The sequence below is a fragment of the Magallana gigas genome, chromosome 2, assembly GCF_963853765.1.
Source record: "Magallana gigas chromosome 2, xbMagGiga1.1, whole genome shotgun sequence".
Classification (NCBI taxonomy): Eukaryota; Metazoa; Mollusca; class Bivalvia; order Ostreida; family Ostreidae; genus Magallana; species Magallana gigas.
Window position 1 is genome coordinate 48,584,555 of NC_088854.1, and position 27,617 is coordinate 48,612,171.

The 27,617-nt window shown below is 31.9% G+C and overlaps 2 protein-coding genes across 2 annotated transcripts in view; both read left to right on the top strand.

The window, feature by feature from the left end:
* Positions 1 to 27,617, top strand: part of LOC105331780 (B-cell receptor CD22) — a 162,137-nt gene that overhangs the window by 83,731 nt on the left and 50,789 nt on the right. The gene's annotated exons all lie outside the window — the stretch shown is intronic.
* On the top strand, positions 23,761 to 26,840 carry LOC105328286 (uncharacterized). Its single transcript, XM_066076974.1, has 9 exons — positions 23,761 to 23,960; positions 24,077 to 24,121; positions 24,862 to 25,083; positions 25,215 to 25,580; positions 25,736 to 25,843; positions 25,958 to 25,970; positions 26,118 to 26,260; positions 26,551 to 26,605; positions 26,686 to 26,840. The coding sequence occupies exons 1-9, from the start codon at positions 23,921 to 23,923 to the stop codon at positions 26,744 to 26,746; spliced, it is 1,053 nt and encodes a 350-aa protein (XP_065933046.1). The 5' UTR covers positions 23,761 to 23,920; the 3' UTR covers positions 26,747 to 26,840.

Below are 27,617 nucleotides of genomic sequence, written 5' to 3' on the forward strand. Positions count from 1 at the left end.
AATATAAGATGAAAATGCTTATTCGACAAAAACCGGATTTAATGTGCTTTAAATGGAGATGTGTTTTAGTGATTTGAAAAGACATGGTCTGTATTCCTTTAACATTGACCGGTGGTAAACGTTCGTGACAGTTAGACATGAGTAAACGCCATATTTTTACTGTCCGTGAGAGTGTATTAAACCGATTAGAAACCGTTGATCAGTTTCTGATGCGTAGTGGATTTGTATTTCCCGGTAATTGTTTGTTTTTCAAACGTTGAAGACTGAGATTAACCATTTTAAAAACCAAAACAAATTTTCATACTAGTTTTATTTGCTTGTTTGCTACTACATTACTACAATGACATTTTTATTAGTAGATTTCCGTTTATTTTTTTTTTTTACAACAGTCGGTTATTTGTCAGCTTTATCGGGTGAGGTATGATTGTATGTTCAGAAAAAATACATTCTTTTTAGTATTAATATAACTTTTACACTGTTATTTCTCTGTCTAAATGTTGATCGGAGTTTTCCGTATCCTGTTTCGTGTGAAATGGGCAGATGCTATGACAATGTTTAAGCTAATAATATTGAGCTTCATTCAAGTTTCTGTCTGCATGCTTTGTTTATATGTACATTATGTTGATATTGATGATCGATAAAACAATTGTTCTGTACAGTGGGCAGATAAGTGTTTTGCATCGCATACAGTTAGTGTATTGTTAAAGAATACATAATTATATTGTATTTGTCCATATTATATTGCAGTAGAAATTTTATGACCTAGAGGAAAAAATGATGTTTGTATTGCAAAATGTTGACTTTTAACGTATTTTTTCCTTTATAAATAATATTGAAGTACGTCCTCAATTCTTTTTTATTTATTAACGATTATTAATTTGAGAAGGAACCATTTAACAATGCAAGTGTCATTTAAAAGTAAGGTAAATAAAAAGAGCAATGCATTCAAGATCTGAGTTTAAAAAAACATTAATTTCCTTCTTGATTGGAATAAGTGCATTTTACCCAATTAAACCTGCTCTAAAAAAAATCTAAAAAGACCATGTTCAAGGTGTAAATATATATATATATATATATATATATATATATATATATATATATATATATATATATATATATATATATATATATATATATATATATATATATATATATATATATATATATATATATATATATATATATATATATATATATATATATATATATATATATATATATATATATATATATATATATATATATATATATATATATATAATCCAAATTGAGTAAAGTTAATCCACACAAGTATTAAATTATAAGAAATAACAGAAAGCCGATTCAAAACTCTACCGGTTTCATTATAATCTTCAGGAGTTTTGAACAATCGGCTTTCTGTTATTTTTTATTTTTTAATACTTGTGTGGATTAACTTTACTCATTTTGGATTATATATATATATATATATATATATATATATATATATATATATATATATATATATATATATATATATATATATATATATATATATATATATATATAGTCCAAATTTGTTTTCATTTTCTAAAATGGAAAAAAGCAGGTCGCTGAAAAGTTATATAAGCGGGCAGGGATCGGATAGAAGTTTCTGAAATTGATCATAATTCATGTAATCTGAATTCTTTTTCTTGCATCTGACTGAAAAATTACAAACGTTTTCTGCTCCTACCTGTTATGTTTTTAATTTAATGTTGCTACAATGTTCCAAAAAATATATTAATTTATCAGAGGTACAAAAACACAGTCATGTTATACGTTTTGATTTTATAATTTTAAACCTGTAGCCATCGGGTACTATTTATAGCGTATAGCTTGTAGAACAGGTATTCAAGTTAAGCACGATCTTCACTTCTTCGAGGGCTGTTCTTTGCCGCATTTACACAACTCCCACCCACCCGCTTATTAAGTGACATTTAAAAATCAAAGAACTGTGCATAATAAAATTTAATTTGCTTTATTTCAGAAAGAAGTTTAAAGAATCTTTATATGTATATTTATGTTCGGTTGAGTGAAACGAATAAGGACATAATTTCCTTTTTTGTTTTGAAAATGTAAACCCTTAATCACAAATATATGTATGAGCATATTGATTTTTGTTTCAAAACAGGAGTGGGGGTGTTGTGCATTGTTTCTTTTTTCTAAGTTCAATTTTTAAAGTCAAATTTCACTATACTTTTTAACACTCTCGGATATATGCGGATCCAGAAAAAAATATTTCGATGGTGGGGGGAAGGTTCAGAAGAATATTTTTGTTTGCCGGAAAATTACGAGGTCCGTTGACTATTTTCTGTTATTTTACCATGTAAAAGTGATTAAACTTAAATATTCTATGATAAAGAAGACCCCCCTCTTGATCTGCACATGTCCAAAATAAGTTTTATAAGTGTAGATTTCGAGAAACGCATGTTTTTAAATAAAGGAGGTTGAAGCTTTATTTCCCCTTTCCTTGTGCAACGCTACTGTTATAAAGCGTGTACCATTTATTAAAAAAGAGTCATATAATATATTGTACGCGTTTTAGAATTGTGGCCCGATTTCTCTACCAAAAAAACTTAGTTGCTGTTAGGAGCAGGTCGCATAGATTGCGTAATACGTGTTACGGTATCCGTAAACAATATCCCACCTCTATTGAGAGACGTTGGCGGGAGCTATACCCCACGATGCGGTATCATAGGACCTGTGGCGACAATGTGAAGATGGTTCGAGATAAGCTGTACGTCAACGGTCAGCGTTAGGACCCCGAGGTAGAGCCCACAGAGGAACCAACGTATTCTGGAACTCACGTGGTGCCTGCGCCACCGATCGGCCATATGGACAAGGGTACGCCTGAAGATCAACCCATGGAAGGCTACAACCAGTTAATCGCGCAAGGTAGTACTGACGCGCCAACACCCGCCCAGAGCTAGGGGGACGCGGGGGCCAGACTACCGCTTCGAGTCGTGTCATGGTACGTGAACAGAGGGCTTGAAAAGAAGTCGGGTGACCGTGAATTTTGTGAACTTCTTTCTTCGTATGACATTGTATTCTTATCAGAGTGTTGGATAAACAGTGAATCTACTTTAGACCTATGTCATCGTACTCAAGATTACGCGTCCTTTATGTACCCACGTACCATAGGCAAAGCTTTTCAGTTTGTAAATATGTTGGTGACAGTATGGTTTGGGTAAAATTGTCAGGTATTTATTAAAATGACGTATATATCTGTTTCGTCTACATTGCACATGAAAAGAGTGCATTCTATATTAATTACGATATTGACCTTTTTGACAGTCTGTTATGCGATATTGCAATGTACAGTGATATGGGTCTTATATATATATATATATATATATATATATATATATATATATATATATATATATATATATATATATATATATATATATATATATATATATATATATATATATATATATATATATATATATATATATATATATATATATATATATATATATATATATATATATATTTCTTTTTTATATATATATATATATATATATATATATATATATATATATATATATATATATATATATATATATATATATATATATATATATATATATATATATATATACTGGAGATTTTAATAGTCGTGTCGTTGAATCAAAAATTATGTTGAATATGATATTTTGTCAAACGGTTTGTTAAATAACATGCCTGCATTTTTGTCATACGATAAGGATTATACTTGTTCACTTAAATCGGAAGAAAAACATGTCAATAATTTTGGTCGTAGATTTTTCGAGCTATGTCGAGCCTCTGGTCTTAGAATATGTAATGGTAGGGTTTCTGGGGATACTCAGGGCAAATATACATTTTTTAATCATATAGGTTCGAGTGTCATAGATTATGTTTTAGTTAGTAAAGACAATTTTGATGCCATCGAGAGTGTTACTGTGAAAGATTTTATTGAATGGTCAGACCACGCTCCAGTTGAATTGTGTATTCATAATGTTAAAAGTTATCAACGATGTAACAATTAAAACATTTTCTGTAGTAATGTAAGTACGGCTGACAGTGTATTTAGATGGAATGAGGAATATTTTTAGTCAATGAGATGTATTTTATACTGTAAAGTGTCTTTTTGGGAAAATGGACTGTGGGATCCTTAGTTTAGATCAGATTGTGAATAATTTCACTCGTATATTAAACAGTGCTTTTATGCCTTTTGTAGTGTATCTAACTTTCCATGTGGTTCGTCTATTAACACTATGTCTTCTAGTAGTAATAAGCCATGGTTTGATGACAAGTGTAAAGAACTCCGCAAAGTATATAAAAGCTCCTTACGTATTTTTAATTGGGAAAGGTCTGTTTAAAATCGTATCACTTTTTGTGAAAACAAACGTGTCTACAAAAAGCATGTATTTTGAAAGAGGTTTGTCAGACAAGAAGGTAATAAACTCAACTATTTAAGAAAACACAATCCAAAACAGTTTAACAAAGTTTTCAAGAAAAGAAAAACAATCAACAGTACTTTAGATTTAGATGCTTTTTATCAACATTTTAAGAGTGTTTGTAACGTTGATGAAAATACTGTATACATTGAAACAATCTCTCACCAGAGGGCGTATTACGCTGCGCTACAACACCTCTGTTAACGTCTAAATGCCAAGAATCTTGGCAAAACCCATTCTCAATCATGATATTATAAATTATAGTTTTATATGTATTCAGTCTACATTTCGATGTTAAAGCCTCGCTAAAAATATTGAAATAAAAAGATTCTTATTGGTAAATCACGGTAACAAACAGAGAACTATTTCTCGGAGTAATACTCCATTACCAATGTTTTCGTGGCACTACTTTGTAGACGTTAACAGAGGTATAAATGGAGCGAAGCAGGAACGATAACTCTGGGTAGAGATTGACATTGAAAGTCAATTCTATTTCGTAAACTGAAGTAAGTTATAATGATGTATACTTCCGCGTTTCTTCGATTTGCAAGCCCTTTAAAGGTATCGGGATCAAGATCCAAATATTATTAAAACTTCCTTCTTCCGCTGGCATCGCTCTCGAGCAGACGTACTTTTTTTCAGACGAAGTATAAACTCGGATTTAATCGACTTTTTTTATCGAAAGTTTTCGAATTTTTTTCGGTTCAATACATTAAACAGATAATAAAGGCACGTTGTGCATTTCCTTGACACATTGTGTGTGTTTTTGAGGCATGTTGTGCATTATTGCAAAATAAATTGCAACATGGATGACTCGGAGAGTGACCCGTACGAATCGGGACAAAACTCTGAGAGATCCGATATCTCAGATGATAATGATAGTCATCAGGAAACAGAGTTGCATGACAACTCTGTTATTTCTTTAGAGACAGAATCTGATGGAGAAAGATTTGATCCTACAGAAGGTGAGAATTCATTCTCGCTTGATGGCAGCATGGCTGCTTATTGTCAGAAATATTTTTATCAACATCTGACAGAAGACAGCATCAAACGTAACATTTTAGATGCTGCCCCTGTGCCTGCAAATGCTTTCTGTACACCTCCCAAAGTTGATGATTTTGTGGAGGATTTCATAGATTTTAATGCTATGAAATGTTTGAAAATGCAGGATAAAAGCCTGACATTTATTCAAAAGAAAATCGCTCAGATTATGGGGCCGTTGACAAAAATCTGGCAGGCTGTAGATGAGGCACGGAAGGGTCAGGAAGAGAATTCAGAGTTCACAGTTCTCGACATGCTGACACTGGTAGAACAAACAGTTGTTTCGGTTGGCCAAGCTAATGCCACTTGTTTGTACGAGCGGCGTGTTAATTTCCTGGCGAAAATAATGAAAGGTGTTAAGAAAGAGAAAGAACATCTTAAGACTAATGAGCATGATTTGAGTAGAGAGAAGGATGTGCTCTATGGTGAGACAGTATCTAAGACTCTTGACAGAAAGAGCAAAAGCAGAAAAAGAGCCAGATCTCTCTCTCAAGAAATGCAATCAAAAAAGAGGCACATAGACCAGACATCCCAACCGCCCTTTCGTGCTGGGCCCTCAAGTTGGCATGGAAATCGTGGGGGCAGACATGGATGTCGAAACAAGGTATTCAGAGTAACAGAAAACCTGTGCAGTCTAACTACAAGATTCCAAAGAAACCAAGATCAGGAGAAAACAGGTATGAAAATTACCAATGGTATTCCTCTCGTTATGGAACAAACAACAAAAATATCAAGTCTGAACAACCTATATGCCTCAGTGACACATCTCAGGTTCAAAGAAATTTGTCAAGACAAAATACCCCAAAATTGCTCTTTGGAATCTAGAATGCCGTATTTACAATAATGTGTGAACTTAGTGATGAATTATGCCAGCTTTTACAGTTGATTGAATGTTGATTGAGTTGATAGAAAAAGACTGTAATAAAACGAATATATATGTCACTATTTCGTTAAGGATATCCCGTATGGCAGAATGGAGCATTATTCTTCGCCCTACAACTATAGTCCTGCCGGACACGTCATTACTTGTGAAGTTAATTTAGTTAACAACGAAAACATAAAATCACTTATTATGAAAGGACCAAAATTAAGAGAGCCTAGATCATTCACATGGCGTCGTAATTTTATACATATCATGAATTCTGTTGCAAATTATGCCATGCGATGGGGAAAATTTGAAAAATAAGAACTGGATACTTTGTCAGAGTGGGTTAAAGGCATCAGATGTATATTAAAATCTGGTATTTAACGACTGAGAGGTCACGTGAAACCATCTATCCTTCTGTTTTCAAAAAAGAACTAGACAGATTGCACGATCAGTATGTACTGGTCCCTGCTGATAAGGCAAGTAACAACATTGTCTTTGTTTGTAAGGCACATTATATTAATTGCATTTTCAAAGAACTAGGTTTTATTCTCCACATGGTAATCATACTTACAACCATAGCAGTATTTCCAAGCAGGAAAAACGTCAAAATCATAAATCTGTAAAGGATATCTTTAATATCCCCAGTACACAAAATGAATTTGATTTACCTTTTTTGTACTGGATTCCAAAGCTTCACAAAAGTCCTTACAAACAGAGATATATAGCAGGTTCCAGTAAATGTTCTACCAAACCTCTCTCTTTACTTCTTGCTAAAATTCTTAGAGTAGTGAAGGAGAAACTTCGAGAGTACTGCACAACAATATACCCCAGAAGTGGTGTGAATCAGATGTGGATACTGTAAATTCCTTATATTACGCGAGTACTTAATTCCGCGATCCCGCTGGTTTCTACCAAATCGCGAGAATATAAAATCGCGAACGTTGAACTTTTCTCCTTATTTCTTATAGTTTTCAACTCTCAGAAAATAATGGCGAGATTGTAAAATCCGCGAAGGATGCTTCTCGCGATTTTACGCGGATATTAATTCCTCGCGTTTAATTAGGAATTTACAGTATTAAAAAGCTCGAAAGAATTATTAAAAACTTTAAGGTCTCAAAACCTTACCAAAATCAATATCATCAAAACGTACGATTTTTCAACGCTTTATACAACCATTCCCCATGACAAATTAAAATATAGGCTTTTTGATATTATCGACAGTTGTTTCTTAAATCAAACATGGAAGTCGTAAAATTGCTTACCTTGTCATTGGAAATCTAAAAAAATCTTTTGTTAAAAACCATTCTGATGTATGAGTGAACTTGAAATAAAAGATACCACAGAGTCTGCGTCATCTGTTACATATTTGAATATTTTACTGGACATAGACATTGATGGTAACCTAACAACAAAACTTTATGATAAACGCGATGACTTCAATTTTTTTGTAGTCAACTTTCTTTACTTATGTAGCAATATATCTTCATCACCTGCATATGGTGTTTTTGTCTCTCAGTTGATTCGATACGCAAGGGCATGCTCTTCGTATGAACAGTTTCTAAAACGAAGCAAGCTACTGACAAACAAGTTAATAAAACAGGACTATCAACAGTCGCGTTTAAAGTCATCTTTTCGTAAGTTCTATGGTCGATACAACGACCTTGTCAGCAAATACAATCTTTCACTGGGTCGCATGCTGAATGACGTTTTTCATAATAATTGTTAGACTATAATAAATCACCTAATTGTCTACGGACTTTTTCCGATTTTTTTCCTGATTACGACAAAAAGCATACGGCGGATGTGACCGGTCAGCAGAGGATGCTCACTCCTCCTAGGCACCTGCTCCTACCTCTATCTATTTGGAGGTCCGTGTTGTTCTGCTTTGAATTTGTTTTTCGATTAATGGATTTTTTAGATTGTTCACGATTTGTTAATGTCATTTTTTTCATTAAATAGTTGCGTTCCTTGTCACTTTAGCAAATACATTATATCTTTTGATTCTGATTTCTCCAAAAGCCCCAAATGGTCTGGTGATGATTGTTCTATCTATACATTGTGATACATTGAGAAAGTGTTTAATTTAGGTGATACAAAGAGTAAAGTCTTAGCGTAAAGTGGAATAAGTGCATACCAGAACTTTTCATGTCCCGTTCATAAGTTCCTTGTGCGTTATGCATTAATACTTCCCGATAACTTTTGTTATTATTCAAACGCTGAAGGCTGAAGTTCACAATTAAATGAGTAAATAATTTGTACGTACAGTTGTTAAATTCTTTGTTCACTATAATACAATGATTAGTAAAGTGTCTAACAGTTGCCGCAAATAAACCTTTATTGATCTTAAAGATTAAAAATCTGGAAGAACAGGATTCAGTTGATAAAGTAAACAATTTAAATAGTTTTGTATACTTCTATTGTCACGGGCAGTCGTATTCGAATGTGGGTGGGGGACTTTTTCAAAATCCAAACAATAAAAAAAAAAGACCCACAAAACACAAAAACCAATTTGTCAATCTTCAAAATCCTAGTTCGTGATGAGAGTACCTGAAGAGTGTCCAGTGCTGTACATTCTTTAAAAAAATATATGTGTGTGTGGAATGCGGGCTTTTTTTTATAACTAGCTACAGATCTGTAGCTCCCGGTCTGAAAAAATTCGGATGGACGGCCGTGTACCTACTGTTCCAACCATTGAAAAAATTGTAAATTCATTGCGCACAAAAACTTTCGCTAGTTTTGGAATGATTTACCTTATTTATACACAAATTCCGTGAAAACAATTAGTAACATTAAATTCTTCATGCAATTTACTACTGACATCGTCTCTTTACTTGCCTCAGACTTTCTCGAGAGATGCTACCGACCTCAGAAAATCAAATTTACATCGAGATAGAGAGTCGCCATTTTCACATGTAAACAAACTGCACCACTTTATTTTACGGGGCTGATGATGGTGTTTTAAAAACTGTCAGAGGCAAGTTAAGAGACAATATTAATAGTAAATTGCATGAAAAATGTAATGGTATTAATTGTTTTCACAGAATCGTAGTATAAATAAGGTTAATCACTCCAAAAATAGCACACGCTTTTGTGCGCAATAAATGTACAATTTTTTCAATGGGTGGCACTGTAGCTCCCAGGTCGTCCATCCGAATTTTTCGAACTAGGAGCTACAGACCTGCAGCGAGTTGCAATGAAATTGGGATATACTACGTGCCTGTGTCATTGGCCTTCATTTGTGAGTTAGGTAGGAGGGTTACATGTTCGATTTCATACCCTGGAATTTAATAAAAAAGTTGTATAGATTTTAAATGTGATAAAATCATATTGTTCAATAAGATTTCTACAGGTATTTTGCAGGTATACCTTAAGAAGCAAGAATGTATGTTTTGTGTATTATATTTATCACTATAGTTGGAAGTTATTATTTACGGAAAACCTGTGTATTTTACTTAAAATTCAGCCTGTTGTTGCTGTGTGTGTTTTCGACGTCAATCGTTGTTATTGTGTGGACACTGGTGACAAGGTGAGGATAGACAACTAAAAACTATAGGTCTGTCAGTATTTTCAATGAGATATCAAATTATTCATAATTAACCCCGTTTATTATTATAAGTAATTGAATCATTGATTCAATGTATATATCATTTCATACAAAGTTCGTTTTAACCTAAAATATTTGCGAATGAAATTTTTTGCTCCTAATTTGTAAGAAAAATACTTTACATATATGTAACATATAACACAAAGGGTTTTCATCTGGGGATGTCGAATCTATCCGCAATTTAAGGTTGGAAATACAATGTAGCAAGAAACGGTACTTACAGAGAGATGAGACCATTGTGGCTGTCGTAAATCATCAGAGCGAACTTGATATGTTATGTGAGTAAATTTCAAAGTACACAAATTAGAATTGGCAACATGCCATTTAAACACATGCAATACTTTAAGAAAAAAGACAGAGAGAAAGACTAACTTTTTAAATAAATATTCTTTACAATCTTTCCTCAAATCAATTGTTGAAATAAAATGTTACAAAGTATCAATTTTGATGCAGGCTTAAAGCTTGGTGGTCAACAAATTACCATTAGGTCTTTATTTAATTTTGAAATATGATACTTTTGGCCCCTCTTAAATAGACATTGGTCCATAGCAGTTTTACAAGATACATGTATTCTTTTTTTGTCAGGTCTTTCTAAATTGTGGGAAAATGTACGTACGTTTTCCTCATACGGCAGTTGGAAAGCACACGTTGAAATATATTCTTTATTTGCACAAGACATCTTATGGCATAGTTTATTACATATAAATAATAGCAATATTGAAATAATGGTATGGTACATGAACATGTAAAGTACATTGATAATGTATATAAAATAAAATTTTACTAACAGGCGAAGAAACCAGAGAAATTTTTCTTAATTATCATGAATATTGAAAGCTAGAGGGAGATACTTCCCCAAATTACACAGTTCTTTAAAATTTTGAACACTTAATAATTGTATAAATTTGTATACAGAAGGTTTTTTCCAATAATATTTCTTAATATATTTTACTCGGATTTCTCTATACTGCTGACATTTCAAAACAAAATGGAATTCATCTTCAATATCTGAACAAAATTTGCATAAGCGTCTTTCTTTTGGTACATTAGTGTGTCGTCCACTTTCAATTGCAAGTCTATGAGATGACAATATAATTCTTGTAATTTGTTTCTTATATGTAGAAGGTATTGATTATGTTAAATAGTATTGTAATGAAAACTGGTCAATAATATGCTTGTAAAAATAACATCGAGATGAGGAACTAATCTGTTCTACCAGTTGTTGAGTAAAGTGATCACTGATTCTTTGCTTAATTAAAGGAAAATAGGTTTCACAATGTATATACTCCTGTTCATACCATATATGTCCTAGACCTATTTCAAAAAATTTATTCTTAATTACAGTAACCCAATTTTCAGCAGGTGTCAAAGACGATTCACACTCATTATACAGCATTTTGTAACAGGACTGCAAAATACAATTCTGACTTTGTAACAATTTGAACCAAAATTTGAATATTCTAAACATTCGTATAGTTTTCATAGGTAGCCTCCCAGTTTCAAAATATACAAGTGCAGTGTTTGTATTCTTCTTCACACTTAACACAAATTTAATATATTCTAAATGCACTTTTTCTATATCATTTGCAGCATGCATGCCCCATATCTCACAGCCATAATTTAATATACTAGCAATATAAGTATCAAAAATTGACAGCATTGTTTCTGTATTCAGATACAATTGACTTGTTTTTGACTTTAAAGAAAACATGGCTTTTCTCCCTTGGCTCGCCAACTGTTTCTGTGTATTGTTAAACTTTCCATTATATTGTAACAAAAGGCCCAGGTATATAAAGCTATCGACAACCTCAATTGGCTCGCCATTTAAATGCCACCTTTCACAATTGTGAATTTTACCACCATTTCTAAAAATTACAATTTTGGGTTTTTGTACATTTACAGTAAGATCCCAGACAGAAGTATAAGAATACAATGTATTTAACATTTCTTGAAGCTCATGTGCAGTTTCGGAGAAAATTACCATGTCATCATACATTAAAACAAAAAGATTTAACTCTTGAATTTGTATTGGTATGTTACCTTTGCACAAAAATTCCATTTCAAAATCATTCACATATAATGAAAACAATATTGGAGATAGCACTTCTCCCTGCAAAAGTCCTGTGTTATTTTTAAAAAACTCAGATAACTTTCCTGCTGAATTAACACATGATTTCATATTATTATACATACTACGAATAAAATTCAACAATTTTCCTCTAATACCAACGTTAGACAATTTTCCCCATAATTTCAATCTTTCAACAGTGTCAAATGCATTCTTAAAGTCAACAAAACAACAATACAATCTTTTTTTCTTTCTTATTGACAAATTAATAATATTTGAAAAGCTAAATATAGCCTCAGCTGTACCTCGTTTGGGTTGAAATCCAAACTGTGCATCAGTGATTACATCATTTGATTCAAAATAGATGTGAATAATTTACAAAAGCAACTGACAAGACTAATGCCTCTATAATTATTGGGGTCTAATGCATCACCCTTTTAAAAACTGGTATTATAATACACTGTGCCCACATATTAGGGAAAAAACCAGAAGACAATATTCTATTGAATAATCTTAGTATAAATGGAACAAGATAATCTTTAAACTCAATGAAATATTCGTTAATTAACAAATCAGTTCAATGTGATTTTTCTTTTTTTAAACGTTTGATAGCATCAACAATTTCTTTTTCTGTGATTGGACAGTCTAGTTCCTCAAAAACAGGATCAGCGTCTATACAATCTGTACTTTTTTCGGACGCGTTCATGGCGTGCGCGATATTTATAAAATGTTCATAAAATACATTTGGATTGATATTTGTCTGCTGCCTTTTTTCCCTCGGAAATTTCTGTAGAAGGCTTTCGGGTTACTTTTACGTAGGTAGTCCAGCATGTTTCCCTCCGCTTGTTGATACTGACGTTTGAGCCTTGCTGTCAGGACTTTGTATTCTTTTTTCGATCGTAATAGACATTCATGGGTTGCTTCTGTTTTGTTGCGATTGAAAAGAAACAGATCACACCTGTATGTATTGTACTTTCTCTGAGCTTCGGTGGTCCACCAAGGCTTGTCAATGGAAGTCACGGTTGAGTAAGTAGTTTTACGATGCTTGTTTACAGGTTTGATTTTTATTTCGAAATATGGTTCAAAAGCTTTGGAGAGCTGTGAGGTAAATTGGTCGACGGCTGTATCGATAGTATTCTGACATTCCACGTCCACACTTTCCGAAGTAATATTCAAATTTTCCAAGCAAGAAAGAAGTACGCCTTTGGCTTTGTCATAATAATCCGGATTCTATCTAAATTTACGGGATGTATGTAGTTCAGACTCTACTGTTGGTTGCTCGAATTCCACCATAGAGCACTGGAGCTCAACATTTAATGGTGCGTGATCTGAGAAAGTAGTAAAGCTAGACACAATAAATTTTTCTGTTATATCAAATATATCAGGCGTAGATATAAAATAATCAACAACACTTAGTCCTCTAGCTCCACAGAAGGTATAATCTCTGTCCAGTGCATGTTTGTGTCTCCCATTCAAGATTCTTAAGCCGCTTGATTTGCACAAAGATAGGAGTTTGGATCCATAATCATTTACAACTTTTTCCGGGTTAATACGGACAGGTAGTGGTTTATCAATTTCATACGTTAATAATTCAAAAACTTCACTCAGTATATCGCAGTTGATGAAGTCATTAAAAATGAAATCGTCTCTGTTCGATGTTCTTGCGTTTATGTCCCCTAAAAGCATGACTTTACCTTTGGCTAGATATGTGGTTATCTGAGACTCCAGTTCATTGAATATATCACAGATATAAACACGGTGAAAAGATGAATTGTTAGGAGGGATATAAACACATCCTAGATATAAATCACTATTAAGACTGCATAAGGGACCCTGGATTTTCAGCCATATGATTGTGTCATATTGGTTATTCACAAAAGTAACAAATTTATGGAACTTCCTACGGACTAGGACTACGGTTCCTCCTCCTTGAATACTTTTACTTTTCTGCCTAGGAAAATAATAGCTGTCAAAGTCTTCTATATATTCATTGTAATTTTTTTCTAACCAACATTCGGTAAGTAGTATAATGTCGTAAGTTAAGATAAAATTTCGAAAACACTTATCTGTAATCTTGGATGAGAAACCACCATTAATGTTCTATGATATAAGCTTCAAAGAATCAATCTGGGGATTCTCCGGTTTGTCCTATATTATGTACATTCTTGTGTCCTCTGTTTCTGCTGTGCCTGGGATATATTCAACTCCATCAATGTATAGTTTGTCTTTCACGAGTGTGGCCATTTTCCTATTTCGTCGGGCCTCTTTCCTAATAAGAATTAATTGTTTCCTCTTTTCCTGTATTTTTTTTGGGGAACTGTTCTTGTATTTTAAAGTGTGTTCCTGCTAAACGCCTTGTCTGTTCACGCATTTTTTCTCTCATTCTGTATGTACTGAACTTCATCACAATTGGACGGGGGTTTTCACTTTGAATATTTCTTTTACCTAATCTATGGGCCCGTTCAATATGTTGTCCTACTTCTTTTATTCCCAGTTCTGCCTCGCAGAAATCATCTATTAAGTTAGAGCAGTTCTCCCTGTTTTCGCCTCTATATTCTGCTAAACCAAAGAAAAGTAGGTTATCCCTCATGCTTCTACATTGTAGGTCAGTTATTGTGTCGTCCATATAGGATTGGACTCTTTGTATGTCATGGATTTGCCCTTTGACCTCTTCGGTTGTTTTTCTTAAGGCCCTGATACTGTTACCAATGTTCCCCGAAGTTTTCTTCAGATTGTCTAGGTCCCCCTCTACAGAATTCACTCTGTGTTAGTGCTGCTACTGAAGCGCTAATTTGATTAAATTTTTCAATTTTTTGCTTAATATGTAGAAGTCTTGTGAATATTTCGTTGACCCAGTCTGGCCGATTAAGGGTGTTCGAATGGGCCGGAGGTGGCCTTAAAAAGATTCTGTTTCTATCACCTCATCGTTTAATGTTAATAGATGTCGAGACTCACCATCATTGATCACGCTACGCTCACTACCCTCTCTATTAACTTCGTTCACTAGTTCTCCGCCTCCGGTAGCCATCTTGGGTGGGTCTTTGTTTGGACTTTCGTATGCTTTGTATCTGGCGTTTTTTGTCGGGTTGCTGTTTTTCCTCTTTCGTTTAGTCCTATTACCATGGGACGAATGAGGCATAGTCTACCCATCAAACATACCCATACACGACACTAATCACTAGCTTTTACCCTAAACTTGATTCTCCGGTAGAATTGTGCGGCCGCCATGCACCCATACCACGTGACATCTCTGACATATGGTGTCACTGGAGCTGCATTTCGTCTTTGTAATTTCTTTCTGATAAACATAAATGATTTAAGCAAATCGCTAATACAAATGAAACCAATTAAACAAGAAATAAAGGAGAAAAAGAAAAGTAAATTAATAAAATGGTTTTTATTTTCATATTTTTAAAAATTCACTCTAGAAAGTTATATTATTCAACGTGTAAAAGAAAGGAATAAGGAATATTTTTAGTTACGCCTGAATGCAGATGCGTAGCAAAGTGCCCAAATAAAATATTAAGAAGGTGTTTAACTTATGACTTCTTCGTAAAATTGAAAAAAGTCAAAGATCTTATTTTTAAAAAAATGAATTTAATAATTAAAAAAAAATCTGAAGCACGAACGAGTTTTACCTAAAGATAAGTTGAATACACGTAAATGCGATTACTTAGCTACATTTGTTATGAAATATCAGTGACAAAACATGTTGAATTATGAATCAAATTGATTTCAATTTTATCTAAGCATGTGATAGTATACTAAAATCTCTTGAATATTATTTCCTTAATGACAGAAATAAATTGGATGTTTGCAAACTCAGGTACATCTCATAGTAGAAGTAAAAAAAACTTTATTTTTATACAATAAGAGGTCCAATCATATAGTGACCGTCATTCCAAATACATATTTTAAACAATCTTGTTTAGTTGATTGTTTTAGAAAAACGTGTTAAAATCATTTTATTACCATAACGAAGTGAAAAGCTTGTTCAAGAATTTCTATGACCACATCTGTTTAGCTAATAACTAATCTACCAGGTGAAATTAAAGAGATCCTCCTTATAATTTTATATAACATCCGCGGGTAAGAATGTTTGATGTAACCCCCCCTCCATAAGTGTTCTCGTTCGTGTACAATCGAACAGTGCCCAAACTTGAATATTGCACATTTTCTATTTCAAGTTAAAAGTCTTTATATTTCCGGAAGGACGAAGAAACAGTTCCAGTGTTGTATAGCAGTTTTTCCCCCATAGTAGCTTTTTCCCCCGGAAAACCTACTATATAGTAGCCTTTCCCCCCGGGGGAAAAAGCTACTATATAGTCGGTTTTCCCCCATAGTAGGGTTTCTCCCTCACGTTTTTGGTTCAGATTTAATAAAAAATATTTATGGAAATCCAGTAGGGATTAAAATCAATGTTTCTACACTCCCAGGTTGCATACATGTATAACTGCATTCATCTATACAGGTTAAGTTTTGTTTTGCCGATTTATCATTTTTATAGACAATGCTGAAAGTTGAACATGTGTGTAATGGAATTACACATAGAACTTAATTAAGGTAATTTATTGAAAAAGTTTTTACAAGTTATACACTTATATGCATAATTCTGTGTTCTGAAATTGTATTAAACGAGAATGTTTTAAGAATTTCTTGATAAATTTATCAGACTGTTTGTCTGTTTGTGAAAATTTCATCCAGGCTAAACCTCTGTTTTAGAGAAATTTTGTTTCCGATGTTTCAGAGCCCGATTTTTAAAATCCTATTATAATAATTATTGTGCATAATCTGTAGGGTCCAACGTCTCATAAACTAGAGATGACCATATCACCATATATTTATATTTGGTTTACCACTTGAAGATGACTCTGAAAATTTCAGCCCTCAGGGTAGGGGCCCTTGATGTTTCAGGGCCCGATGTTTAAAGCCCCATTATAATGATTGAATAGTGTTCTATAAGTGGGGACCCGAATCTCTAATTCTAGAGATGACCAATTAACCATATTTTCACAGTGATAGTGGTATACCACTAGTAGATGACACCGAAAATTTAAGCCCACATGCAGGGTAGGAGCCTTTGTTGTTTTCGAGCCCCATGTTTGAAATCCAATTATAAAGAATATGTATTTTAGGGCCCCATAACTCAAAAACTATAGATGACCACATGAACATATTTTTACGGTCATTTAAAAGTAAAAACATCATTTAAAAATACACAATCACTCATATATTTCTTTATCAAAATGATTGAAAATTACGTTTAATTCTGCTGTTTTTTTTTTTGTTTTTTTTTTTTGTTTTTTTTTTTTTATAAATTTACGAAGAACAGAATTTTTAAAAAAGATACGCGGGTAAAATTCATTATTCTTCAAAACATTTAATCAATTCATAAGATGACTAATGATATAATAAATAATTAGATTATTAAATCAATGAACTTTTATTCATAAAAGGAGAAAATGAAAATCAAAAATAAATAACCAACTTAAGTGCATATACGACTTTTTTACTTGTTAGTTGATTAGAAGAACAAGCTTATATTTTAAAAAAAAAGTCTGCTCATCACAATATATGTGTTTGTGGTTTTTTTTTTATTACCCTCGTTTAATTGTTCGAAGAAATAATATGGTACAAAAGTAAATCTTTATTGCAAAAATATGAAACAAATAATATAATTTTTTTAGGTAATTGAATCGTATATCTTGATGTATATAGCATCGTTTTCAAAATTGTATATTTATAAATCACGTTGCAAACTTAAAAGTGAAAAAATTAGCAAATAGTGAGTGACAATATAAACATAAAGTTAGTTTGGGCTCCATTTCACATTTTCCAAAGTAACCAGCAAAGATACCGACTTTGTTCTGGTTGTGAAGACATTTCATTGTTTTTTTTAAATGTTTACATTATAAAATCTCGCGTTTCGTAGAAATGTGCTTAAAAATATGAATATGCGTAACTTTAAAACGAAATGGTAAACATTAACTTTAGACATGCTTTTAAAACATAATTAAAATACCCCTTAATTAACCATGATTTAAAACCCCATCAATCAAAGTAAAACTAAAACATTTCAGTTTCTCATCATATCATTGCATCCTGTCTCCCGTTTGATATTTAGAAGAAGAAATATATAATTGTTTTTAAGATCGTCAATTCTAACGGTATTAATTTAAAATTGATAGCCTTTTGGACGAAAGGAGTAATACATTTTCACTTTTTATTCCCTTCCTCTACAAGATCTACAAGATTGGTCAGTTAGTTCCCTGGGAGAAGCTTATACATTGATGGTAATACATTTGAAAATTAAATTTCCAAACCAGCGTATTTTCATTCAAATGTGTTCCCACGTGTTCATAGCGTCGAAGTCAAAACTGTAGATAAGCATCGATTAGATGAAAAAGATTCGAGGTATTCCGAAATCAATGTAAAAGGTGTTCAAAAAAGGGGTGAGAACAGGCGAAATAAACGATGATGACACATGCATGTTATGAAGGCGCATGCCTTAGTTCATATTTGGGGTTGAAAAACCTTGCATTTTATTCTATGCATTAATAAATGCCATAATTATCCTTTTTGTGAGAAATTAATATCATATCAGTTATTGCAAATTATTGTCACGAATGGTCCGCAATAAACATGGCCGGAAAGTAAAATTGGGGGAAAATCCACTATATAGTAGGTTTTCCGTGGGGGTAATCTGGCTATAAAAAGGGGGAAAACCCACTATATAGTCAGCTTTCCGTGGGGGGAAAAACTGCTATATAGCCATTTTTCCGGGGGGAAAAGATAGCTAGGGGGAAAATGCACTATATAACACCGGTACTATGTTGCCATTTAAGAAAGATGCGTTCCATATTGCAATTGATGCATAGTGATTATGACAATGATCCGAACATGAGATTGTACATATTTTATATATAGAATAAAATAATTGTTTTTTGCTTTCAAACATAAAGGTTTCAATAGTTCCGGTGGTTTTTTCTTCGCTTAAACCAATATATGACCAAAAAAAAACCACAAAAAAAACCCCAACGTTTTGAGTCAGGTAACACTGATAGCTTTGAATACATTAAATATTTTTATGTTTTATCAAATCCAAACTTAAATAGCAAATAAATAAAAAGAACATTGAGAATACAATCTCAGTACATCACTATGTCTCTGTTTCTACACGTCAACAATCTTTGTCCGATTGACTTTAGTCTTAATGTGTTTATTTTTGTATTTGCTATGATTTTGTTCGTTTATATATCCCAATGACTATTTCTCTTCCTCAGGGCTTATCACATTAACCTGTTTACCCCCAGTTTCCACCTATGGTCTGTCCAAAAATGACATCCCTGAGCTGACGGAATTCGTCAGAAGCTCTATGATAGAAACTCTGTGGAAAGAAACACTTTTAATCATGATCAATAGGAATCAGATTTTGTGTACAAATGGCGATTAAAATGTCAACTTAAGGACCAATTTCACATCTGTCAAAAGATAATTTTGACTGAGGTCTGTTGTGAGAGTAAAAATTCTTACAAGATCCCGCCATAACCCGATGTGTTATGTTAAAATTGCTTTTTATTATTATCATCAACTCCACAGTATCAGAGAAAAGAGAAATACAGTGATTTCTGTAAAACTGTAAACATTGTAATCGAGTTTTTAATTTTAGATTAAAATTACATGTATCAATTCATTATATTTTTATTAATGCATGTAAGTCACGTTTTCATATCACCAGGAACAAATAAAAAAATGAAAATCCCATGTCATTGCCTATATAACATTTTGGATTGAGTGTCTATCTAATTGTAAATTACATTTTTGTCATAAGATGTAAAATATAGATATTAAGTCCAAAGTTTAAGTGAGAGAAATCATGTGAATTAACTACTTCATTGAATAAGTGTAGCAATTTTTAATCTGTTATTCAGGAAGAAGAATTTAATGAGTTTTGCAAAAACTTGATAATTTTGAAAAGATGCTTTAATAAACATATTGTGACAGCTCTCCATCAGTGTATAGACAGACTATTTACAAAAATTATTTCAACAACAAGAGGACTGTTTACAGGAGACTGATTCAAACTTTACTACAATATTTCAATATTTGAAACTCTAATAGTAATAGTATAATAATTCTTGTAATCCTTCTGATCTATTGATCGACTATTCACAATAAACACTTAAAACTTTTCATGTTGACATATGATGAAACAACTGATTTAAATATAAGACAACTGAATCGAATTATGAATTTTTAAATCACTCTTCAAAGCTTTTTTTCTGAACAAAAAATGAAATCTATCAAACGAAGAATTTTTTCCCAACAGTATCATATCTTTAAATAAACGTTTACTAGTAAAATTTAGAATTAATTTGTATAAGTGTATTGTCATTGCAATGTAAACGATATTCTGTTCAAAGTTTAAATGCAAAAGTTGCAATTGGATTATCAATAAGTGCAAACATCCAATTTAATTGTGCCATTAAGGAAATAATATTCAAGAGATTTTAGTATACTGTCACATGCTTAGACAAAATTGAAATCAATTTGATTCCTAAACACTGTTTCTCACTATACCTAATTGTAATGGTTAAAATTATACGTGGTATTCAGCAAATTCAGCTGTAGTCCTTTGTGCTGAACAGAAACTCTATAAATAGAATAAACACAGGTAAAATATACAGTACGCGATTCGCGAAAATACCACGTATAATTTTAACCATTACATAATACTTAATAGAAGAATATTATGCATATTCATGTATATGATTCCAAAATAACACTTTTAAAGCTTAGTCTGAGCACTCGTCCCACCTGTTATATTACATTTAAAAATGATTAAACGCTATCGTATTGATAAAACATATTTCGTTTATAATATAATCAAGGAGTAATGCACCACAATGCACAAATTAAGAATTAAAACTTGTTTTGATTATACGTCCATGGTAGTCAACACCAGGAAAATGCAAGAATTACAAAACAAGATTGTTAATTCTTCTAAGATACCATTATATCATAATTGTTGATAAAGAATTGAGTTTGTATATTCAAAAGCTGCAAATTTTTGAATGCTATTTGCGACTTGTTAATCGCGACTCCACACATTTTAAGACATTGATATAGCTCTTTTATATTACGGTTGGTAATATGGCAATATACTTCAAATTTTAATTTATTTTTATTATGTATATATAAACAACCACCATCCCCCTTAAAAAATACACAGCATGTAGCAAGATTTAAAAAGGTCATGAGTACTCATTACAATAATATCATATCTTAGAATGACCAAAAAGTGTCTATAGTATTTTCGTAGTACTATATAACTTCTGACTCCTTAGCCCCTTGTCCCTTTTAGCTCACCTGAGCTAAAAGCTCAAGTGGGCTTTTCTGATCCCTTTTTGTCCAGCGTCCGTCCGTCCATCTGTCTGTATGTCCGTCCGTCTGTAAACGTTTTAATTTTTTTACTTCTTCTCCAAAACCACCTGGTCGATTTCAACCAAACTTGACACAGAGCATCTTTAATTAGGTCAAGGGAATTCAAGATTGTTAAAATGAAGGGACATGCCTTTTTTCAAAGGTAGATAATTCAGAATTATTAATAATTTGTTTGTGTCTTTAAAAAATCCTCTTCTCAAAAACCAATTGGCCAGAAAACATGTAATTTGTATGGAAGCATCCTCAAGTAATGTAGATTAAAGTTTGTTTAAGATATGATTCCAGGGGGTCGACTTTTTACAAAGGAATATATAGATAAAAATCTTAAAAATCTCCTTCTCAAAAACAAATCAGCCAGAAAATCTGTAACTTGTGTGGAAGCATTCTCAGGTAGTGTAGATTCAAGTTTATTCAAATCATGATCATTTGGGGGGGGGGGGGGGGGTACGGTGGGCGTCAATTGGAAGTTGAATTTTTACATAGGAATGTAAAGAGAAATATATTTCTTTTTTTAAATTAACACATTAAGCCAAACGTATTTCTTGATGGGAAGCATTCTAAGAAAGTGTAATATTTTTAGGAAAATATATTTTAATTTTCAAATAAAAAATATACAAATATGGTGGGGTGATCGAAGTTTTGCATATGAAATAAAGATTATTCTAAAAAGTATTAGTACATAGTATTACTTATATGGAAGCATATTGGCATTTGTTGATTTTCAGTTATTTAGACTGCTGTGGCCCAAGATAAATTTCGGGCCACACAAATGGTTCAAAAGCTGATGTAGGTATACATTTACATGAAAAGATATTTGGGATCTTTTTGTAGAAAATTTGAAAATCTTTTATGGTGGCATGGGACACTTCCATGTTGTGACGTATTGTTATCGAAATAAACAATAAAACCAAGTATAGTTATATTAGTGGCTTCTTTCTCATTTTTGTCACCTACTGTGGTTTCATCAATATTCGTTGAATACCAATTTTCGTGGATTTCGTTGTTAAGTTTATGCATGAAAATAAATGTTCATTGAAGTGCAATTTCTACGAACAGTTTGTATTGATAAGATCATTGGCCACGAATTTAAGTATCCTTGAAACTTTGTTTTTCACTTTAACAACGAAAATTGATGCCCTTGAATATTAATAAAACCACAGTATCAGCGTAGCGCATTGGTTTAGAGGGTTTACTACAAATCTGTAAGTCATGAGGTCGAATCCCACTCGAAGGTTTAAAACTTTTACCTCTCCAAATATTTTTAAAAACTATTTTTGGTTAAATATTGTAATATTTGAAAATTCTAAACCGGTGAAAGTATTTCAATTATAATGTATTTTAATCCACGTTAATATCGACAGATGTCCCATGCCACTTTAATACAGGATCAGTTTTACTTATTCATTGTTCTGATATTTTGAGAATGACTTCATAAAGCTGATTTTATTATGTCTAGTGTTGCTCAGGGGAGCAATGTGGCCCATGGACCTCTTTTTTACCTTTTAAAAATGATAAACTTAGCAGCGTATTTATACAAAACTTTAATGTGTTAACCCTGATAAATTTAATAATTGGAAAAGTTTAGAATAAAGTAATAAGAAATTTTCAACATGTCGTAAACAATATATTTCTCCTTATATATGTATATATATGTAAGGCATATGAAATAAAATAATGCTGATTGAAATCAATAACCCGTGACGAAATCTCAAAACAAAAACTAGATATTTGTGTTTTTCAGCACGTGCTTCATATTAATGGTAACTTTCGCGATTGGCATTCGTAATTAGTAATAGTCTTTAATGTAAATCGCTAAAAATGTGCAGAATTACCATTGTGTAAAATACCAGAGCTGTTGGAATTTTGGTGTATAGGTTGGAATTTTGGTGTTTAAATTGTGTTTACGCCAGGTTGTACTTGTAAAAGTACTATTAATTTTGTCCTTGATATTGTTTTAGATATTTGTTAATCTGTAAAAACGTTCTAAACATCTTGAGAGTTAGACGGAAATAAGCCACCCAAACGGAAAGACAAACTATTTCAAAATCTTATCAATACATCACACTGGGTGAACACTTGGAACTTTGGTTCAGTGTATTAACACACTCAATATATTCTTATTTTTGTGCGATGAACCTAATTTTTTAAAAAACTTTACTAGTACTTTATATTCGTAACTGTTTTTGTTTTCCTCTACAGATTTTTCTTCTAATTTAAGTTGTACAGCATGTAGGAAAAACACTTATTCCTTTAAAAAAATCGTTAACGGCGTTAGAAATTTATTCCTCCATAGTTAATGTTACGATGGAAATTTAACGAAAACTGAACGTCCTTATTGTTCTTATCTCTGAAATATTTCAATTAAACTTTGTCCAGATTGAAAAGTTAAGTGGATACAAAGTATAAACTTTGACACAAAGATTAACCTTATTATATCAATTGTCGATGCTTTAATGAAATTTTAATTCACCATGAACGCCTTTGTTGGACTGTCTATTTTCATCAATTTAGGTATGTATTTGTAAACACCTTGGTATCATAACTTACAGAAAATATTTTAGACATGTAATAAAGTTAAAATGATTTAGCATCAAGTATGTGGATATAATTTCTTTTTATGTCTTCAGTTTCGTTAGTGAAGAATGTATCAACAGTATGCAACAATACCACTGGTAAATTAAAAGTTTTATTATGTAAAAAGGATTCATAAACAATTCTTAGATATCAGAATATTTTTATGTAACCATGCAATCTTTTATTCATTTTGAAACAACTGTGTAAGGAATCAGTAAAAGCATTAAAGGGGCATGGTCACGATTTTGGTCAAATTTTATTTTTATGTTTTTGTTATTTGCAATGCTTTAGAAATGCATTTGTAATGATCAAATGGAATTTGGGTGCCAGTCGTTGAGTTTTAAGCAAGATACAGGACTCGCAATTCTTTGTCATGTAAACAAGGCTCGTGCCTGTTTTTGTTTACATGGGTTCAATATACCAGTAAAAATCTTTTTAAAGCTGGTTTGTCTATCTTATTATTCATTTTAAGCATGAATAAACAGTTCATAACGATTAATACATTTATTTTAGGTCTAAAACTGGAATTTTCACTTCAGCATTCGAAATGTAAACAAACGCTTTGTTTACATAGCGAAGAATTGTAAGCTTTGTAACTCGCTTATAACTCATCAAATGACACTCAAATTTTGGTTGCCTATTAAAAATGCCTTACTGAAGCATTGTACACATTAAAATCGAGAAAATAATTTTTGACCAAAATCGTGACCATGCCCCTTTAAGCGCATACAGTGAAATGTTTTTGATATTGTAGCAATTATATAGTAGGTACAATTTTAAAAAAAATAAGAATACATTAGAATTCTTTACATATCAAAATATATTTTGGTTTTTAAAGTTATGATAGAACAAAGGACGGTCGGCGATAGTCTATCAATGTCGTGTCCATCACAGAATAACCAAATAAGATGGGAACACCACAGCAGCAATGTTCTTTTGAGGACCTTTAATACTCCAAATGTTGACATATTTAACATTTCCTATTTGGATATTGGAACTTATCAGTGTTCAACTATAAAGGATTCTTGCATTAGAAACAAAGTTATTCTAAATGTTGAAGGTAATTCATTGATTTTTTTGGGTTTAATTCTGCGTTCATAAAAGTATTTTTCAACGGTTAGAAAATTTAGAAATGATTTGTTGATAAAAATGACTTTTTCATTTTCAAATCATATCAAAAAATTGTTACAGGACCTCCTGTTGTTTTAAGAGCAGAGAAGTACATCGGCATTGGCGATACAAATATGATTTTAATCGCATCTGAATTAGTAAGTTTTCCGCGTCCAGACGAGAACGTTACAATAATAGTATGTGGAGCACAAAACCAAAAGAAAATAATTGCTACAGAATACCATTCCAGATTGGTGAAAACAAGTCGATATAATTTAGATTTTGAAATCACAGGATATTGTATTAATATTACGATCGATCCTTCAACTTTAACTGAAGAAACTTTCGTCTGTATCGAAGTATATATATCAAACAGGATTGGAGAAACGATGTTTACGCTGAACTTAATTACCAAATACGATGATTCTGACGACAGAGGATCATTTTGTGAGCATATGAGCTGAATTGATTATTGCTATTTTGCAGAAATATATAAACAATTTTAATATATATATATATATATATATATATATATATATATATATATATATATATATATATATATATATATATATATATATATATATTCATATTTTTTACAGTTAGATTTCTTCGGGAGAATTCCTTTTTAGTGTCACTAAGTGGATTAGGATTGCTACTACTGATAATTTTGATTGTACTAATAACTCTGTGCAGGCGTCTTAAACGAGGTAAACCTAACTATGATTCATCAGTTTTTATGTCAAACAGTTCAACAATTATTCATTTGGCAATTTTTTTCTTATCTGACATTATTATGTATCTCCTATTTGCTAAAATTTCAGTGGAAACAATAAAGTAAGTTTTTAGATATTTTTTCTTTATTGTTTTATTTCAATTAGGTAAATTTAATTATACTATTTCATTAAGTATGCATACTGTAATATAAAGTTTCTTTTAAACCTGGGATATCAACGCCAGCTCTTTTGTACGGATTTTTTGCAGAGTGTCCGAGTCCTATGATTCTATGAGAACTCACTCAGTCCGCTCACACAGGACAACAAATCCTAATAAAAGTAACACTTTGTGGAGGAACCCAGTGCCAAGTCAAACAAGTTTTGACCCTGATCAAACCTTACAATTAAGAGGTAAATGTATTCGACAAGTTTTTGAAACGTTTAATAAAAATATCTGTACTCTTATTTGTTTTTGTCTTGAAAATACTTTGGGTACGATAAATTTAATTGTAAAAAGAAATGGCCAATTCAGAACATTATATAATACAACGTATATATAATATTTCTTCAACATTTTTCATGTATCAAAATATTTTAATATATTTCAAGAAATATATTAGTCCATCTTTAGATTTTTAGATTATAAATTTGCCAAGGATTTTTTTGTAAATGCATTTTGTTTTATTTTTTGGGTTACAAAGTTGACTTATATGAACAGAATGCTGGAAAATCGTTTGCGAGAACACAGAACCCAGGGTATGTTATTCTTTAATATAAAGAAGAGTGTTGTTCAATTAAGTTATCATTGGCCTACAAAAGTTAATTTTTGTTTTCAGAGTGTATAGTTTTCAACAAAGCGAAACACTTAGTGACGAAGAATATGATGATTTCGTATAAATTGGCAATAAAAGACATTTTATATTTTCTATTTTTACTGGGCTAGTGTAGATCTTTATTGTTCTAAATTTTACAGACGATAGTGTAAATAAAAATAAAGCATCTAATAAATCAATTTGTTCGATTTTATTTCTACATACCGATGCATCGTTTATAATTGAATATTTATTTTAAGGTCAAGATCTAGTAAATGATTCAAGAGTGTCTTTTTGGTGATAGAACCATTATGACGTCATAATTGATTTGAAGAATCTTTTTCCTGTACTTTACGACTCTAAAGGAGTTATGTAGAAAATTTAACATTTTCTTGACATTTTATGTTAAATCATGGGAAAAGTAATCCCAATACCTATATTCAATTTGAAATTATTTTAAAGAGGAAATCAAGAGATTGTTTCATTCTGTTTTTGGAGAGACTGTAGGCATCAAAATATATTTTATTAGTCAAAAATGGACAAAACTCCGAAAGAGCTAGAGCCACGAAGCATCAAAATGTGCCTTAAAATTTTCACAAAACTCAAGTTTGAAACAATACAAATTGTAATTACTTATAATGTAGGGCACAATATTCTGCTTCTATGCATATGAAATTTTTTCACTTCGGCCCCACCGTTTAGCACATGCGCATCATCAAACATACTATGATCGTTAAAAATAGCTGAAAATTGTAGATTTTACTGCAGTATTTCCCAAATTTGAAAGTGGCCACACTTGAGTACCTCTTTGAAACTTCTAAAACTGAGAGATATTGCAGAAATGCTTCTGCCTGCAAAATTTCGTAGAGGTACTCAAGTGTGGCCAATGTGTATTTTACAAATTTTGAAAATTTTAGTAGCAGAAAATAAAACAGACCACTCTATTTGAGGGTAAT